Genomic DNA, 20,301 nt, shown 5'->3' with positions numbered 1-20,301 from the left:
TCTGGGAGTTGAAGTCCACACGTCTTAAAGGGACCAAGGTTGGAGACCCCTGATCTAGAACCACCATCGCAACTTTTGAGGAAGCCACCTGATTGTGAAATCATAAACTGTTTCACCCTCAAAACGACGCTACAGAGCATTGCACACCAGAACAACTAGACACAAGGACAGTTTTTTCCCAAAGGCCATCACTCTGCTAAACAAATAATTCCCTCAACACTGTCAAACTATTTACTAAATCTGCACTACTATTAATCTTCTCATCGTTCCCATCACCCATCTCCTCCCACTTATGACTGTATGACTGTAACTTCGTTGCTGGCAATCCGTATGATTTATATTGATATATTGACCATCAATTGTGTTGTAAATGTATTCTATTCTATTCTATTCTTCTTATTCGATTCGATTCTATGACTATCATTAAGTGTGGTACCTTATGATTCTTGATGAAGGTATCTTTTCTTTTATGTACACTGAGAGCATCTGCACCAAGACAAATTCCTTGTGTGTCCAATCACACTTGGCCAATAAAAAAAAAATCTAAATCTAATCTATTCAATGCTTCCAGCGGGCCTTAATATATGGGTGGAAGGATTCCTTTATCTAAGCCTTGCCTCTGGGTCTGGTTGTACCCATGCCCGGACTATTCAACGATTTCCATACTTCCCAGCCAACTCCTTGTTACTATCTGAGTTGGAATGAACCTTGGGGGGCTTCTAATCCAACCCCCTGCTCAAACAGGAGACCCTAAACCAGTGATGGTAACCCTTTTTCTCCTCGGATGCCAAAAACCTACGTGGTGACAACCCATAATGCAATGTCCCCCGGCAAGCCCTGCCCCCCCCCACTTGCACGTGTGACCCCCTCACCCCGCACATGAGCACACGAACCCCCCCGCACTTCCCCTCCCGTGCATGTGGCGCAATCCCCCACCAGGCTCCCCCTGCCCCCCGTGCATGCGTGTGTGACCCCCGTATTGGTGCTATCAGGTTTCCTGGAAGCTGCCTGGAACAAAAAACAGGCACTGGGGGAGCGCGTCGTCTCCTCCCCATTTTTGTGCTAGCAGGCCTCCCTGAAGCCTCCTGGAACCAAAAACGGGGCGTGCGACCCCATCCCACCCCCTGCACATTTGCACATGTCTCCCAGCAGAGACACGAAAATCATCTGGCTGGCAACAGGCACGTGGACATGCGCAGTGGAGCTGACCTGGGCGTAGGCTCACGGGCCCACAGAGATAGCTCCGCGTGCCACCTGTGGCACGTGCGCCATAGGTTCGCCATCACGGCCCTATACCATTTCAGTACCATGTGGCTGTCCAGTCTCTTCTTCAAAACCTCCAGTCATGAATCACCCACAACTTCTGAAGGCAACTTCTATTCCACTGGTTGAGGTTTCTCACTGTCACAAAATTTCTCCTTATTTCTAGGTTGAATCTCTCCTTGATCAGTTTCCATTCATCATTCCTTGTCTGGTCTTCTGGTGCTTTGGAGAATAGTTTGACCCCCTCCTCTCTCTGGCAGCCCCTAGAATAAGAATAAGAATGGACTGGACTGGACTGGAATGGAATGGAATGGAATGGGAGAATAATAGAATGGAAGACTAGACTAGACTAGACTAGACTAGACTAGAATAGAATAGCATAGCATAGCATAGCATAGCATAGCATAGCATAGCATAGCATAGCATAGCATAGCATAGCATAGCATAGCATAGCATAGCATAGCATAGCATAGCATAGCATGGAATGGAAGAATAATAAAATGGAAGAATAGAATACTGAAAACACGACCAACGGTTTTTTCCTGTGTTGGGTGGGACCAAGGGTATTTTTGGTATCTGAGAAACTGTCAGCATTCAGGGGACAGGCTGTTGACTGGGTGTTGACTTTGACACTCTGCTGTTGTTTCACCTGGAGGGAACCATTTTTTAGCTCCCTTGTTCTCTACTTGTTCTCGGCGTTCCCTAGATGGTGGAAGGTCAAAGGGTTAGGAATGATGGAAGCGTGATGGGTTAGAAATGCATTTTGTAAAACCTGGGTCGCGTCTAGCATTATGTAGAAATAAGATCCGTTGCAAGCTTAGCTCATCAACCCCAACTCTTGCTTTAGGCCTGGATTAAGATCACTCAGGACGCTTGAGTCACATTGATCTTAACTCATAATTATTATTCCAACCATGAATAAATCAGGATTCAATCTGTTGTGTTCTAAATGTTTCTGTTCCTGATTTACAGCTCTTCTCTTAATTGAACTTTAATTGAATGGTTATACTCTGAAAATTCTTGGCATTGAAATCCGTGAATGGGAAATCGCGCATGTTTTGGAGGAAGATTGCCATCAGAAGTGATGTTACCTGATGTTTTAAATTAGGGGGATGCCCAGGATTTCAATTTAGAACCCTTTGGATTCGGTCTAGAATTCAAACAACCCCAATTTCCTATGACTTTTCTCCTATATTTTGCAAAACTCTCTTCCTAGAAAAGTAGCCAGTATTAAACCGTTTCTGGATCATGGGAGACCTTTCCATTTGGGGCTTTTTAAAGTATATTCCTCATTGAATTTGATTTTGGAGGAGTCCATTTTAAACCAGTAGTGTCTAACCTTGGCAACTTTTAAGAATTGTGGACTTCCACAGGTGGCATCTACCCCTGACAAGAATTGCTAGAATGTTCAAGGATAAATCCGAAAAATGCTGGAAGTGTCATCAGATACCTGGATCATATTACCATATGTGGTGGTCATGCGTTGAAGCAAAAAGATATTGGACTAAAATACACATGTGGTTGGAGAAAATGATTAAAAAACACATAGATTTTAAGCCAGAAGTCTTTCTGTTGGGAATTTTACCTGAAATATATACTAGAGATGTTAAATATTTGATTGTGAATATTATTACAGCAGCCAGGATTGTGTTTGCTAAAAACTGGAAAAATGAGAAACTACCTTTGTAAGACAAAATAATCAGGAAGATGATGGAATGGGCAGAGATGAATAAATTGACATTTGAAATTACAGAACAAGAAGATAAGCAATATTACAAAATATGGGATTTATTCAGTGGTGGGATTCAAGTAATTTAACAACTGGTTCTCTGCCCTAATGAATTCTTCCAACAACCAGTTTGCCAAACTGCTCAGAAAGTTAACAACCGGTTCTCCCGAAGTGGTGCGAACTGGCTGAATCCCACCACTGGATTTATTTTACTACTGGTTAGAAGGAAAGATATGTTAGAAAAGACAATATAAGATCTATGTATGTATGAAAGATATGTTTATTTTGAGATAGCACAAGAAGGTATGTAAACACCCCTTCAGCACATTGTAATTGTTTGTTGAGAATGTGTTTTTTGTTGTTCTTGTGAAAAATAAAAACTTTTGTTAAAAAAAAAAAAGAGTTGTGGACTTCCAACATCCAGAATTCGTCTCAAAGGTGCCTTTTTCGCCTTCAAAACTTAACTGGAGTGGGTTTTTTTTCCCCTTGAGGAAGAGGAAGAAAATATTTCACTTCTCATCCAAGAAGCTTCATTGTCATCAGATTCTTTTTCCTCTTCAAGGAAAACAGCTTCTTGGAGGAGAAACCAAATGTTTTTTTCTTCTTCCTCAAGAAAAAAACAACCCAGTTACCTTTTTTTGGGGGGGGGGAAAGTAATTTTGAGACAATTATGACCTGGATGACTGAGAATCTCCACAGACACCCCGAATTCATGCATGGCAGGCTGGGGAATTCCAGGCATTAAAATCTCCAAGTCTTAAAAGTTGCCAAGATTGGACAAACCTGGTTTAAAATTTGGCGTTTTCCCCCATTCTGTTTAAGCTTTTGGGAAAGAGCTATTTCAATATAGCTAAAAAAAAAGCTTTAAAAATACCACCAGGAAGTCATAGATTTTTTTTTTGTAGCCTTCTGGATTGGGCAATGAATTCTGGTACTTAGAAAGGAAGGAGCCCACATTGAGTTTGTCAAGAGTTCTTGGGGTCCAGGCTCAGGGGTGAAATCTAATTTTTTTTACTACCGGTTCTGTGGGTGTGACTTGGTGTGAGTGGTATGGTTTGGTGGGCATGGCAGGGGAAGGATACTGCAAAATCTCCATTCCCTCTCCAGTCCTGGGGGGAAGGATATTACAAAATCCCCATTCGCACCCCACTCCTGGGGGAAGGATATTGCAAAAGCTCCATTCCCATCCCACTCTGGGGCCAGCGGAGGTGGTATTTGCCGGTTCTCCGAACTGCTCAAAATTTCCACTTCTGGTTCCCCAGAACCTGCTGGATTTCACCCCTGTCCAGGCTGATTCCAACATTGGCTTCCTCTAACATTTGAGCTCAGGTGTCTTCCTCCAAAATAAGGCGAGTGGAACCCAAAATAGAAATACAAGTGATGAGGCAGACTCCTCATTAGGAGCTTAGAGGAGAGCATACTAAAGTTCCAGGAAGTTCCCATCAAATTTAATAGTGCTTGGTTAGGAAAACATCTTGGTTGGTGACCTTCGACATGGCTCTTCAGATTGGCTGCCTGCTCCAGTTGCGAAAACGGTCAAGGCTACCTTTGGTCTCCCTCCACTGACTTTCTGTTTCTCCATTTGCAGATTCCCAGAATACTCTTCTCATCCTGCAGACCCTCAGAACGAAAACATCTACTTCCAGCTTAGCTTCATACCAATGCTGGAATATACGTTCAAGGTAGGCATCCAATAACCTCCTGCTACAACCAGGTGCAGGCCTACTCCTGGACATTTGTGGCATGTGTAGTACTTGTTGGTTTGGGGGTGTTGTGGCCCACCAGCTGCCAGCAGAGCTGGAGGCAGACTCAGACGAGGAGGAGGTTGGGGAATGCTGGAGTCTGGGGAAAACTCTGATGGATGCTCTGCGTCGGACGCAGAGATAGAGCCAGGGCCGTACGACATTTCCCAGCCACCGGAGAGGCAGCTGCCTTTGGAGGCTGATCTGAGTGAGGAGGAAGAACAGCTGGGGCCTATTCCAGATGCACGTATGCGCAAAGCAGTTAGATGAGGTGAGCAACGGAGGACAAGGAGTCGACTCGGAAAGCAAAGCGCACGTAGGCGCTGAATGGCCCCTCCCTGGCTGGGGAATAAATAGAAGGAAAGGGGAGGGGTTATCGTAGGAGACAACCGTTCGTATTTCTGGAGTTTTTGCTCATTGCGTTTTGTGCATCAAAGACTGCTTGCCAGAACTTAATTTGCAGCCTTCATTATCGCAAGGAACTGATAAGGTCTGTTACTGCAGTTAACTCATTGAAGGACTCTTGCCTGGACTTTTCGCTGGGTGAATGAAAATAATTCACAAGAGGTAAATAAATAAACGGGAGGTTTTCATGACCAGGAGTTTGTTTCTTGCTTCCGTTAAGGCTGGATCAGAACAGGGGCCACCTTATATACTGGGGCCTAAAAGAAACCCACTTCTGCAGGTTGTGAATTGCATCGATCAAAAAAGCCTTGCCTCTTTCTAGAAGCACTTTTTCTTGAGCCAAGCATGGTCTAAGAGGTGAAATTAGCAGATGTTTCGGTTGCTTTTCCTCACCGTAAAGATTTAGAAGATGCTGGCATCTTGAGGACTACCTGCCTGCAGATTTTCCTGATTTAAATGCTTTCTGAAAGGGAACTTCGCTGTTTACGTGACATTTCCAGTCATGTAACTTTTTCTTTTCAAAATTTTTTAGAATTTTTGATCGGGGGGGAAAAATAAACACGGATTTTTTTTATTAATAAAAGCACAGCATTATGAATCTGGTGAGAACAGGTTCCCAAATGTATCTCAAGTGGAGTTAAGTCATAGTTCTACTTCTTTAGGTGGATCCGTTTACATTTAGCTACTCAACAACACTCTTTGTTGAGATAAGGTTGGTGTGGCAGAAACATAAATAATCTAAGGAATTTTGATACGTGATGTCATAAAGGACCAAGAATATATCATGGTACCCAATCATTTGGAATCTTAATTCTCATCTCTTGTGGCCTGTCGGCTGTCAGGCCCTCCAGCAGCCAACTCAGAGGAGGAGGGGGTGGTGGGAGTCGGGATCAGGCTCAAGGCAACTCCAAGGGGGAAGAGGGAATGGAGCTGTGTGTGTGTGTGTGAGAGAGAGAGAGACACAGAGAGAGAGGCAGAGCCTGGGCCATCTGTCAGCCCTCAGATGGAGCGTCAACAGCCCCTAAGTGTGGAGGTGGCTGATGAGGAGGAGGAGGAACAGCTGGGTCCAGTGCCTGATGTGCGGATGCCCAGGAGGCAGAGGAGAGGAGAGCAGTGGAAATCTATGGGCCTGTCCTTGGGACAGAAAAGCCACCGCTGCTAGAGAAGCCCCCCTCCCCCCCCCCGCAGCTCTGGGGATAAAAGGCAGGTAGAAAACTATTGTGGCAGACAACTATTCATCTTCCAGCCAGATGGACTTGTTAGCCTGATAGACAAACCTTTTGCCGGCGCTCCTAATAAAGAAATCTTTTGAGTTCACTTCAGAGGGTTTGTCGTGTTTAGGGAGCTGGGTCAGAACACCATTTTGATATCCTGTATTTTTCGGAGTATAAGATGCAGCTTTCCCCCCCAAAAAAGAGGGTGAAAATATGGGTGCGTCTTATACTCTGAATGTAGCCCTGCCCAGCTTCTCGGAGGTTTCAGAAGCTGAAAAAAGCATCAGAAATGAAGCTTCAGAAAAAAAGCCCCAAACGGAGTTTCAGAGGCTTTTTTTCTGAAGCTTTTTCAGAGGCTTTCAGAGGCAGAAAAAAGTTTTTTTCAGAAACGGAGTTTCAGAGTCAGAAAAAAAAAGAAAAAAAAAAAAGCAAGGCACAGAGCTCAGAACCAAGGAACCTGTTGCTAAAATTCACCTCCGGGAACAGCTGATTGGGGGTATTCTGGGAAGCCGATCCACCTGCCAATCAGCTTTTTTCTTATTTTCCTCCCCAAAAACTAAGGTACATCTTATACTCCGAAAAATACAGTAGATATGGTCTTAGATAACTTGGAATTAGGATGACTGATGCAGTACCTCCACATTTATTGACCTGGTTACTAGGTCAATAAATGACCTAGTTACTATGATCATCAAAAGAGGCACCGAGATTAAGGGAATGGATTTTTTTTGGGCTGCTTATGGATGAATCGTCTCCAGCAAATCTCAAAAGAAACCTACAGTTATATCTTTTAAGCACCCGGTGAGGTCCTCCTTCTTTCTGTCTCTCCACTCAGGCCCTCCACGCATGAATATTAATGGGTATTAATATTCTTTCTCATTCTTCATGCTTTTGCATTATTTTTAATCTCCTGCTGTTACGGTTCTGCAGCTGCCTTTGGAAACTATCTTGAGACGTTTTTCTACCAGAAAGGAGGTTATTCGCATTTTGTGATTCATCTTTTGCATTATTGTATTTCTATTACAACGTCAAGCTTTCCCAATCCTGGTAACTGTCCGAACACGTTGGCGGAGCTCCGAATCTGGGGCAATTGATGTACAGGCCATCCTCGATCTAACAAGAGTTCGCTTAGTGTCCGATTGAAGTTAACAATGGCACTGAAAAAAAAGAAGTGACTTGTGGCCGTTTTTCAGACTTGCGACCGTTCCAACATCCCCACGATCGTGCGATCAATATTCTGATGCTCACATTTATGAGGGTTGTGTTGCCCCCTTTTGCGACCTGCCGACAAGCCAAGTCCGTGCGGAAGTCAGAATTCGTTTAACAACCATGTCAACTAGCTTAAGAAAAGCAGGGATTCGTTTAGCAAGCGGGGCACGAAAAGTTGCAAAACAGGGCAGAATTCACTTAACAAATGACTCACTTCGTGGCAGAAATTGGGGGTGTGTGTGCTCTGGAGGACTACCTGTATTGATGATTTGCTCTTGCACACCTACAGTGCCGCCACCTGCTCTGTGGTGGCTTCCTTGTTAATCCTCCGTTTGTTCACAGAGCAAAATCCTCCCCAGTTGAATTGTGGTGAAATGTAAAATTGGTTACTACTGGTTCTGTGGGTGTGGTTTGGGGGGGTAATGTGACTGGGTGGGCGTGGCCAACTTTGTTTTTTTTTTACTTTTAAAAACAATTTTTCTACAACTTCTGCGGCCAAAGGGGTTCTGAAAAAATGCTTTTAAAAGGCTCTGGCGATCCCAGCTGAGTTGCCTGATCGTCAGAGGCTTTTTTTTTTGTACTTTTAAAAGCATTTTTTCTACAACCTCTTTGGCCCAAGAGGTTGTAAAAAAAATGCTTTTAAAACCCTGCGATAATCAGGCAACTCAGCTGGGATCGCGCAGAGGAAAATAAGTTTTTAAAGGGTTCTGACGATCCCAGCTGAGTTGCTTGATCACCGGAACCTTTTAAAAACGTTTTTTCTACAACCTCTTCAGCCGAGGTTGTAAAAAAAAATCCTTTAAAAAGGTTCTGGCGATCAGGCAACTCAGCTGGGATCGCCAGAAGCTTTTTTTTTTTTTACAACCTCTTTGCCAGCTTCTCTTCTGCACACCGGCCAGCTGGTCTTTACGGGCACCGGAGTGGTGGAAAACGGCCAGAAAATGGCGCAGAAAACAGCTTGAAAACAGCCCGAAAATCGACGTAAAAACAGGCGTGCATGCGCTGGCCAGCTGGTCTTTGGGTTTCCGGTGCTCTGGCGCCCGTACATGGACGCATGTTGTGACTCGTCCTCCCTCCTCTCCTCAGCCGGGCCCCTCCCGTCTCCAACCAACTCCGAGTCTGATAATGAAGATGAACGGCCTGTCATGCCTCCAGCCCTCGGCCCTGGCCCCATGCCCGGAGAGGATTCCAAGAGTGAACGGACAAGCCCGATAAACTTCACTCCTACGGCGTGTGTTCCTTTGGCTCAGCCGTCAGAGCAAGAAGGCAGCCAGGTGCTGGAATTACTCGGCCCTACTCCCTCTGACCCTTCCCTTTCCCAGAAGCTGCCAGCAGATCCAGAGTAGGAGGACCCTCGCTTCTGGAGATCTGAGAGGCGACACCAGCAGAAGGAAGGGTGGGGCAGGCCTGGATAAATGCTGAGTCATGGAGCCACACCCCACAGCCTATATAAAGGACCTGCTTTTGGCATTCCAACCTTGAGTCAAGCAAAGTCTCATCTAGTTTGCTGATATCGGACTCTATCACTGAAGTCACAACTTGGACTCCTGCCTGCCCTGATAAACCTCGAAGGAACTTGGCAAGCTGCAGAGGCTTCGTTGCCAAGTTTGCCACGGACTTCCTTGACTCGTGCGTCGGAGTGGGGGGTGGGACACGACAACGTGTGTTCCGGTTTGGGCACTCGGTGCCAAAAAGATTTGCCATCCCGAGCAAAGCATAATTGAAATCGGCTTAGTATTCAAGCATCAAAAAAGCTATTTGTTCCACGGTAGCCTTCCGAGCATGGAAAACCTTGGGCCCGAAGATCTGACGCTCTTCGCAAAACGCTGCGACAAGGAAGTGATTTTTTTCCAGGGTTTTTCATCCTCAACCGTTCAGAGACAGGCAAATGGAGAAAGCGTAAAAAAAAAAAGAAAGAAAGAAAGAAAGAATAATAGGAGTTGTTGCACTGAAAGTGAAACATAGGCAGCTGGGACAATTTTTCTTGTCACTATGAACGGGTGACAGGGGGGCAATCACATTCTACTGACAGTTGCAATTGATGTGTTTGCAGGCGAGCCAAAGATCCCTTCTTCTTTTTCTTCTTCTTCTTCTTCTTCTTCTTCTTTCTTTTTTTTTAACCGAAGACAAAGCGGTGGCAGTTTGAGAGGTGGAGAAATTGTAACGTTTTGCAAAAAAAAAGAAAAAGAGACTCCGCTTTTTAGGAAACCTGCTGAGAAGGTCTCCTTGCAATCTTCTTAGAAGCCAGAGGTGTTGCAGGCCCGATAACTTAAGGAAAATAAAACAGCTGTGTGGCTTTTTCTCCAACTCAACAACTGATTGTGGTAGAAAAACCCGGTGGGGGAGGTACGTACACTTTAATATTCGCAACGTGCTCGGCATCACAAGATGATGGGCCACCGGGGCCTCTGGTGGCTCAACAGACTAATGCAGTCTGTTATTAACAGCAGCTGCTTGCAATTACTGCAGGTTCAAGTCCCACCAGGCCCAAGGTTGCCTCAGCCTTCCATCCTTTATAAGGTAGGTAAAATGAGGACCCAGATTGTTGGGGGCAATTAAGTTGACTTTGTATATAATATACAAATAGATTGCTTGACATAGTGTAAGCCGCCCTGAGTCTTCGGAGAAGGGCGGGATATAAATGCAAATAATAAAAAAAAACCTACCAGAATTCAATGCAAATTAAAAAAAAAAAAGATAGAAAGACCCTGCACCATGGATTAGAGAACAAACGAAAATATACGATTATCAACAAGAGGGCCGTCATCATCATCATTGAACGACCCCATAATCAGGGGTGAAATGCTTCCGGTTTGGACCGGATTGCCCGATCCGGTAGCAATGGCAGTGGGTGGTTCAGAGAACCGGTAGCAAAAATCTCTGCCTCCCCCCCCATGTCCAGCTAAGCCACGCGCTCATCAGAGCCTTTTTTTTTTTTTTTACTTTTCAAAGCAAAATACTTTACTTTTTTTTACAACCCCCTTTGGCTTCCCAGCCCTCTTGTTGACTTGTGTATCAATCCATTACGAGGTGATGCTTTGGATATTTATTGGCGCTTCCTGCTTTGCGTCCCGTTCTTTTTTGCGAAGCCACTTCTACCTGCCTTCGTTTTATCAGCATCTGTCTCCGAGAGAAAACCAAACCTGTCAGTTTTATTCCACTTCCTTGACATGTTCAGCCCTGCATTTATCGCAAAGAGACACATCCAAATCATAGACGGCAGACTTTTAACTCCACTGCAACGATTTGCAGTCCCTGTTTGTTCACTGTTCAAGAACCGGCTATTGTCTCCTTCATGTGACAGCAGAACTGTTGGCAGAATCGTTCCTGTGAATATAGAGACCACGGGCCTTTCGATTTTGAGGAGTTGGATGTTTTTTTTTACAGCCTGCGTCTTTTTGTTGTTGTTTGTTTAAGACTGTATGTATTTTAAACATAACCTTGAATACCTGATGTGCCTGTCTATGTGTGTCTCCTTGAGCATCATTTCTTCTGAGGTCTGCGTGTTGGTTCAAAAGGGATCCCTTATCTAGGAGGGGTCCTTGGTGCCCTCTGACCTTGGTTCTTTTCTTAAGACCTTTCACTGAATATGTTATCTAGTTTGGGTCATGAAACATCTGCAAGAAAACCACCAAGCTCAGAGAGCACCAAGGATCCCATAATCTTCCTCCTCCTCCTCCTCTTCCTCCTCCTTTTCTCTCCTTCTCCTTTTTCCTCTCCTCCTCTCCTCTTCCTCTTCCTCCTCCTCTTCCCTGCAAACCCCAGTCCCTTCTTGTCGTGTCCCACTCCTCCGCTGACGGCCGGGTCAGGGAAATCCGAATCAGGCGTGCCTCTGCAGCTCTGCCAAAGTCCTAGCAAAGTCCTCAGGGCAGGCAGGAGACCAGAAAGTGATTTCAGCAAGATATGTTTAGACTTTGCCTGACTCAGAGAATGCCAGAAAGCAGGTCCTTTATATAGGCCATGGGGTGTGGCTCCATGACTCAGCACTTATCCAGGCCTGCCCCTCCCTTCCTTCTGTTGCCTCCGCCTATCAAGTCTTCTGACACGAGGGTCACTCCAGTCTGCAGCTGTTGGCAATTGACCTCCCTCAGGCTCACATGCTATGGAGGAGGAGGAGGGGTCTAGTTTCTCCGTTTGCCTGGGCATGGAGCCAGAGCTGGGGGCTGGAGATACTTGCTCTTCTTCAGCCTGTCTGGGCATGGAGCCAGGGCTGGGGCCGGGAGGCATACTAGGACATTCCTCCGTGTTCGGAAGCAGATAAGAAGGCCCCGGCTGTGGTGAGATTGGGCGAGACACAACACTTCTAGCACTGATGATGTTACGTAGTTGGGTAATGAAACGTCTGCAAAAAAAACAGCCAAGCTGAGATATCACCAAGGACCCCACAGTCCTCCTCCTCCTATTCCTCCTCCTCCTTTTCTCTCCTTCTCCTGCTCCTTCTTTCTCTCCTCCTCCTCCCATTCCTCCTCCTTTTCTCTCCTTCTCCTTCTCCTTTTCCTTCTCCCTCTCCTCCTCCTCCTTTTCTTTCTTTCTCCTGCTCCTTCTTCCTCTCCTCCTCCTCTTTTTCTTTCCTTCTCCTGCTCCTTCTTTCTCTCCTCCTCCTCCCATTCCTCCTCCTTTTCTCTCCTTCTCCTGCTCCTTCTTTCTCTCCTCCTCCTCCCATTCCTCCTCCTTTTCTCTCCTTCTCCTTCTCCTTTTCCTTCTTCCTCTCCTCCTCCTCTTTTTCTCTCCTTCTTCTCCTTTTCCGTCTTCTTCCTCCTCCTCCCCCTCTTCCCTGCAAACCCCAGTCCCTTCTAACACTCATGATGTTAACATAGTTGGGTAATGAAATGTCTTTAAGAAAACTACCAAGCTCAGAGAGCACCCCTCGTTTCAGGGCTGAGCTACGTATTATTCTCCTGTTTTGGAAGCCTCTCTATTTCGTACGTTTTGGAGGGTTCTGAAAACCGCACTGCAAAGTAGAAGAACCCCAAAAGTGGCCAGAGATAAGAGGGAGATCAAGCCAAAGAGATGGTGATCAGCAAACGGAGCTTAGGGGCAAAAGGTCTTCCTGAGGTTTAAAGCACAGGTTAATAGCAATAGCATTTAGCACTTAGAATTGTATATCTCTTCACAGTACTTTACATCTCTCTCTAAGCCGGGAGTGAAATCCAGCAGGTACTGACAGGTTCTGGAGAACCAGTAGCGGAAATTTTGAGCAGTTTGGAGAACCGGCAACTACCACCTCTGGCTGGCCCCAGAGTGGATGCGAATGGGGATTTTGCAGTATCCTTCCTGCTGGAGTGGGGAGGGAATGGGGATTTTGCAGTATCCTTCCCCTGCCACGCCCACCAAGCCACACCACGCCCACTAAGCCACGCCCACAGAACCGGTAGTAAAAAAAAAATTGGATTTCACCACCGCTCTAAGCGGTTTACAGTGTCAACATATTGACCGTAACATTCTGGGTCCTCGTTTTAGCGACCTCGGAAGGATGGAAGGCCAAGTCAGCCTTGAGCTGGTCAAGATTGAACTGCTGGCAGTCGGCAGAGTTAACCTGCAATTCTGCATTCTAACCACGGGGAGGAACGGAAAGAAGGGAAGGAAGGAGGGAGGGAGGGAAGGAAGGAATGAAAGAAGGAAGGAAGGAAGGAAGGAAGGAAAGAAAAAAAACAGCAATAAGCACTTCGACATATACCACTTCACGGTGCTTTCCAGCCCTCTCTAAGCGGTTTACAGAGTCAGCCTATTGCCCCCAACAGTCTGGGTCTTCATTTCACCCACCTCGGAAGGATGGAAGGCTGAGTCAAACCGCTAGCCATTAGCAAAACTAGCCTGCAGTTCTGAGTTCTAACCACTGCGCCACCACAGCTCCATAACCAGTATATTGTTATCGGACTGCTCTGTCATCGGATGCAAGGTTCCCCCGGGTTCTGACTTCCGCTGTTACTTGACTGGTTGTCCCAGCCTCAGCTGGCTCACAGGGATCCGTGGCTTTACACACCCAGGTGGCATGGAATTTAGCAACGTGGCAGAAAAGCGCAGGAAGGCCCTTCTGCGATACTCCAAACGGGGTCGTGTTTGGATTGACCCTGCCTCCTGCTTTTATCCGCACTCCACCTTTCCTTTCCTTTCCTTTCCTGCTGCGGTTGAGTCAGCCTTTAAGGAAACACTGTCACGTCCTCCTGATAACTATTTTGGTTTCTCCTTTCCTCTCTAGTTCCTGGCATTGTGCGTGACAACCCAGCCGCGCTGCTACCCAGACCGCCAACGCCTGGCCATCATCTCGCTATTGTGTCGGGTCAGCTTGGACCGGAATCTGCGGAAACAGCCCCTGGTAGACCTTCAACAACTGCTGCTGGTTTTGCTCGAAGGCCTCCAGAAATGGGAGGAAAGGGTAAGGGCCACAGAACCGAGTTGCCATTTGGGTTTTCTCCTGAGCCTGCCTGTTGCAGCGTCTTCAAGGGGAGGCAAGGAGTCAGAGTGGCACAGTTAGCATCAACATGCAAGTCCACACATGTCCAAAGGGCCTTCATGCTTTGGTCATTCTAGTGGTTAGCATCAACATTCATGCCCAAGCATGTCCAAAGGGCCATGCCGACTTTGGGCGTGTTAGCGATGGCTACTATCAACATGCAACGCCAGGTGTGTCCAAAGGATCATGACGCTGTCGTGCCCATTTGGTCATTCCAGTGATGGTTAGCATCAACATGCAAGGCCGCACATGTCCAAAGGATCATGATATTGCCATGCCGCTTCGGTCATTGTAATGAAAGTTGAAAGAGCCGGCCATTTATCACTTTTCACTCTGTTGGTTAAGGACACAAGAGCAGAAGAAGCAATGTTATCTATCCATGGAGCTCAAAAGACTTGAATACTGGAATCTATCTTAACAAAATGAAATTTAGTGTAGAGAAAAATAAGGTTTTACACTTAGGCCAAAAAACAAAACAAAACAAAAAAACCCGTAGAAATACAGATTAGGTGAAACCTGGTTCAATAGCAGTAACTGTGAGAGGGATCTTGGAGTCCTGGTGGACAATCACTTAATATGAGCCAGCCGTGTGCAGCAGCTGCCAAAAAAGCCAACACAGTTCTAGGCTGCATTAATACAGAGATAGAATCAAGATTACATGAAGTGTTAATACCGCTTTATAATGTCTTGGTAAGGCCACACTTGGAATATTGCATTCAGTTTCGGTCATCATGATGTAAAAAAGATGTAGAGACTTTGGAAAGAGGGCAGAGAAGAGCAACAAAGACGATTAGGGGACTGGAGGCTAAAACATATGAAGAACGGTTGCAGGAACTGGATATGTCTAGTTTAATGAAAAGAAGGACTAGGGGAGACACGATAGCAGCCTTCTAATATCTCAGGGGCTGCCACAGAGAAGAGGGAGTCAAGATATTCTCCAAAGCACTTGAAGGCAGGACAAGAAGCAAAGGATGGAAACTAATCATAGAGAGAACCAACCTAGAGATAAGGAGAAATTTCCTGACAACGAGAAAAATAACCAGTGGAGCATCTTGTCTCAAGAGCTTGTGGCTGCACCATCACTGGAGGATTTTAAGAAGAGATTGGACAGCTATTTGTCTGGAATTGTATAGGGTCTCCTGCTTGAACTAGATGACCTACAAGGTACCTCCCTGCCCTGTTACTCTGTTGTTGTGTTATTCTGCCCCGGCAGGATGAAATGCTGAGATCTGCCACAATACACACCAGATTATTCTAAAGAGAAGTTGCTTACACAAAGAGTTTGAGACAAGATGGATTCTCCACCCAGCTTCACTCACGTCCGACTCCTCAGTAGGATGAAGACGAAAATCGCCCCCTGGACGATCTGAGCAGACAAAGTGCTTTCCATTTGGTGCTAAGTGCCAAACAACAAATAGATTGCCATTTCTCCTCCTGAGATCTGTGTTCTTTTAACAGAAAGAAAAATGACGGAGGGGAGCTTCGCGTTTTTAATTTATTCCGTCACGCGGCAGTTAGAAGAACAGGAGCCCAATGAGAATTTTAAAAATTGCCAGGGCAGCTGTTGGAAATTCTACAGCAAACGCTTTGAAAAGATGTTCACACCGACACCTAGATACTATAGGTAGGCCTTGTATTAGAATAGAATAGAACATAATAGAGTAGGTAGGGTAGGGTAGAAATAGAATAGAATAGAATAGAATAGAATAGAATAGAATAGAATAGAATAGAATAGAATAGAATAGAATAGAAGACTGGAAGAATAGGAATAGAGTAGAGTAGAGTAGAGTAAAAGAGAAGAGAAGAGAAGAGAATAAACAAGAGTTGGAAGGGACCTTGGAGGTCTTCTAGTCCATCCCCCTGCTTATGCAGGGAACCCTACACCACTTCAGACAAATGGTTGTCCAATCTCTTCTTAAAAACTTCCAGTGTTGGAGCATTCACACCTTCTGGAGGCAAGTTGTTCCACTGGTTAATTATTCTAGCATGTCAACATGTCATTCTAACACATTACGTTGTAGAATAATGTTAAATAGGGAGGGCCCTATTTGCCAGCAACTTACATATATTCTTTTTTTTGCTCTCTTTTTTGTGCTCACTTGCAATCTTTGGACTCCTCCTGCAGCCAACGGATGTGCTGCTGAAATTTATTTTTCGTGGGAATTTTGGTCCATCGGCTTTTTATGATACCCCCGTATTGGTGTCCTGCTTTTCTCCGCAGCTCAGCCGTTGGCACCTTCCGTTTAGCTTCTCAATTAATCGTTACGGCTTAAATAAACTCCCTGTGGCATAGGCTTGGATGCCTCAGTTCCCCGCCGAGCTGGGCAAAACGGCTGGCCTTGGCACTGGTCTGGCCCGCCCAGCTCAGCTAAGCTCTCCACGACCCACTGAGTGGAAGCATTTAGGCTGCTCCAGAGGCTTTCCTCCCTAATTTTGAACCCAATCCAAGCCTGAAAAGAACCCCCAGCATTTGAATGCATCGGTGGTTTGGTGGCCTTGCGAGGAAAAAGGCACTGTTTTCCTTGGCAATTTTAAGCCTGCAGGACTTCAACTCCCAGAATTCCCCAGCCAGCAAAGAATTCTGGGATAATTCTAAGATAGGCGTCTCCAACCTTGGCCATTTGAAGCCTGGCGGACTTCTGCTCCCAGAATTCTTTGCTGGCTGGGGAATTCTGGGAGTTGTAGTCCTGCAGGCTTAAAATTGCCAAGGTTGAGACCTAATCTAGCAGGGTCTCCAACCTTGGCAACTTTTAGACTTGTGGACTTCCACTCCCAGAATTCTTTGCTGGCTGGGGAATTCTGGGAGTTGAAGTCCTGCAGGCTTCAAGTTGCCAAAGTTGGAGACCCCTAATCTAAAGCACACCAAGATAGTAGAAATGTCTTCCCTGCAGGCACACATATGCTTTAAAAGATTATGATCATGAAGATCCACCACGCAGCGAGTTCTGAGAGCAAATCTGTTAAATCCTCCATCCACATTTCATCCTATACGTTATTTCAAACAGCCCGCCCTTCCATAATATCTGCCTAACATATAATAATATATATTATATGCCTAATATCAGTCTAAGACGGATGGCCTCTGTCCACAGAGTGGACTTTATGTGCCAGTTGGCGGGCAGAAAAACCTCCCTTGGGCCCCCTCCAAGCTTCACGTCCTCCTGGATTTGTTTATTTATAGTTTTAATTAAAAAAAATAAAATAAACAGGCAGCTTAGCAAGGTGTAACGGAAAAGGTGAAGCTCGCCAGGCTACAAATAAAGCCTGGAGGCAATCTAAAAAAATAATAATATGAAAATAACAGGTGGCTGCATTCCAGTGTTTTATTTGGAAGCGTGCCTGGGCAGCTCATGTCACAGGAGGGGGTTGGGGGAGAGAGACAGAGAAAAGCAGCTCTTTGATAGATAGGTCTTTTTATCTTTTATCTCTCTGCCTGGTGCAGCAATAGCACTAGACTTATTATTATTTTTATTTGCATTTATATCCCGCCCTTCTCTGAAGACTCAGGGCGGCTTACACTATGTCAAGCAATAGTCTTCATCCATTTATATATTATATACAAAGTCAACTTATTGCCCCCAACAATCTGGGTCCTCATTTTACCTACCTTATAAAGGATGGAAGGCTGAGTCAACCTTGGGCCTGGTGGGGCTTGAACCTGCAGTAATTGCAGGCAGCTGCTGTTAATAACAGACTGCCTTACCAGTCTGAGCCACAGAGGCCCACAATGTATATAATGTGATTGTGCAATGTCGCCATAGAATCTTAAGTCCTCAATTTACCAACCTCGGAAGGATGGAAGGCTGAGTCAACCTCGAGCAGGTCAGGATCGAACTCCGGACTGTGGTCAGAGTTAGCCTGCAAATACTGCATTCTAACCACTATGCCACCATGCCACTGTCCTGCCTCATAATTGTTTTCCAGCCCTCTCTGAGCGGTTTACGGTGTCAGCCTATTTGCCCTTAACAATCTGGGTCCTGATTTTACCAGCCTCGGAAGGCTGAGTCAATCTTGAGCCGGTCAGGATCGAACTTCCTGCCTGTGGGCAGAGTCAGCCTGCAATACTGTTTTCTAACCACCAGGGCTCCTTTGCACCAGCAGCCATTCTCTGGGAGTGTTCAGAACTTAGAAAATTCCAAATGGGTCCAATCTTGCCAGAACCTTGCTGCCTGTTGAGCTGTGATCTGTGGTATGGATCTTTCTTCATCATCAATGATACTTGGTCCCCATTTAAAAAATTTGGGATGAGCTACGTCTGCAGGAAGTTCGGCATCCAATAAGAGAAGACAGAATTCCCAGACTCTTGATTATGGTACAGTCTTACCCATACTTAAATGGGAGTAGTTCCTGCCATAGCAGGTGGCCTTCTCAAAGAAAGGCTGAAGATTTCAAAAAAAAAATTCTTTTCTCAAAAAACTCTGGATCTTCATAGGAGTAAAGACAGTTCCTGCTGCCATCTCTGCTTTTCCAAGGGGCTGTTTCACCCGATCTCTTCCCCAGCGGGTGAGGTAAAGCTTCCATATCCATATCCATCCCGTATCCTAGGAAGAAAAAAAAAGACAACGATAAAAATAATACCAATACATCACGTCCCGTTTTTGACGCACACCAATCGCACCAGAGATAAAGAAAAACCAAGCTTCATTTTTTAAAAAAGAATATCAATAATCCGGTGTCCAACTTGAAAATCCCAGAACTGCTAATGCGAAAAGTTGTAGGAGCTAAAGTGTCGGTCTGTCCAATTAAAATCTGTGGCATTTTGCTAATTGGGTATAGTAAGAAATCCAAGAGACCATGAGTTGGCACTAATCTGTTACAACTCCCCCAGGCTCTTCATTTTACCAAGGAAATATTCTGCTCTCAAGAGATTTGAAAGAAAGGAAAATGCAATTTCCTCCTGAACAACCTGATATTTGCATAAAGGGGAAATGCATTTTTCCTTTGGTTTTGAAAGAATGAATCTTTTTTTCCCCCATTTCCAGGAGTGGATGGAGACCTTTGCTTTACAGTAGTGGTCAAAATTGTGGAAACCTTTTGGGAAAAGTGCATTTTTTTAAAACTACCTAATAACACCACTTTTTTTTGAAATAGTACCATAAAATTATATATCAACGGAAAGATAATTTAATCAAGCATGTCATGCAATAACTTTTATGAAGGATTTGCTATTAGAATAGCAGTTACCGTATAAAGAAGAAATGTGAAACACGTAGAAAAAAATGAGATATACAAAAATTATCATCATAGAAAAAACAAGATATACAGAAATGATCCCCATGTCAGTTAATACTTCGTTGGGTAACCTTTAGCTTGAATTACCTTACAATGGCCTTACAATGTCTTCCCATGGAGTGACCCAAGTCTTTGAGCTCTGCAGCTGTTATCATGTGAAACCAAGATTGAAGGATTGCTTCTATTAACTGGGTTTTATTGCTGGGTCACTGCTGACTAACAGTCGGCTCCATAGATTTTCAATTCTGGGTCTGGGTTATTCCCAGGCCATTCCAGCAGTGGAACAGGATTATCTTGAAATCCCCCCCCCCAAAAAAAGTGATGTTATTAGCCATAAACCTCAAAAACACACTTTTCCCAAAAGGTTTCCACAATTTTGGCCACTACTGTATGTGACAGAAGCCATTCCTCCCTCAGTGATAGCGCTAGTTGAGTTGAATATGTGCTCCCAGCCTGGGAAACCAGCTTATGAGACCATAAAACTACACTGTTAAGTTCCCTCCAGCCAATTTTGCATAACCCAGTTATTTATCTCTGAATCACCGATCGCCCCACCAAGGCTATTTATATGGAGGAGGGGAAAATCATACATTATTCATTTGCTTTCTATGGGAGTTTAATCCTTGCTCATCAGTGGTGCCCTGTGTGTCCGTTTTTTGGGGTGTTTTTTTTTGCTCAGTGAGCTTCCAAGTAAAAGCCTCTCAAAATATATATCTCACCTCTGCTGCACTCTACAAATTGAATCGGAAGTGACTCCACATTCTGGAGAATTCTTCCATTGCCTAGATGTGTATTTTTTTGCTCTGGGTCCATAGGGACAGCAGGATATTGCCAAGTTGAAATAATTCACCCCTCCATGTTCTCCCCAATTTTAAAGCTGGAGCTTTTCGTTCAGTTCCCTGTTTGCTGAGGTAACTTTCAACTCTTCAGTAGTGTCGGGGTTATCCTCGTTTAGCAACCTTTAATTGGAACAACCGTGTTTTCCCAAAAGTAAGACTCTTATATGATTTTTTTGCTCCAAAAGACACATTAGGGCTTATTTTCAGGTTAGAT

General features: G+C 45.0%; 1 protein-coding gene across 1 annotated transcript in view; it reads left to right on the top strand.

Moving 5' to 3' along the window:
- The window catches only part of FAM178B (family with sequence similarity 178 member B), a 291,246-nt gene that overhangs the window by 110,294 nt on the left and 160,651 nt on the right, over positions 1-20,301 (top strand). Inside the window, exons 8-9 of the mRNA XM_058194648.1 lie at positions 4,581-4,674; positions 13,762-13,938. Of these exons, the coding sequence (XP_058050631.1) occupies positions 4,581-4,674; positions 13,762-13,938 (271 nt within the window). The remainder of the gene's footprint in view (positions 1-4,580; positions 4,675-13,761; positions 13,939-20,301) is intronic.

The sequence above is a fragment of the Ahaetulla prasina genome, chromosome 9 (genome assembly GCF_028640845.1).
Source record: "Ahaetulla prasina isolate Xishuangbanna chromosome 9, ASM2864084v1, whole genome shotgun sequence".
Classification (NCBI taxonomy): Eukaryota; Metazoa; Chordata; class Lepidosauria; order Squamata; family Colubridae; genus Ahaetulla; species Ahaetulla prasina.
Note: the sequence above shows the minus strand (reverse complement) of the source record. Positions and strands in the feature narration are given on the sequence as shown.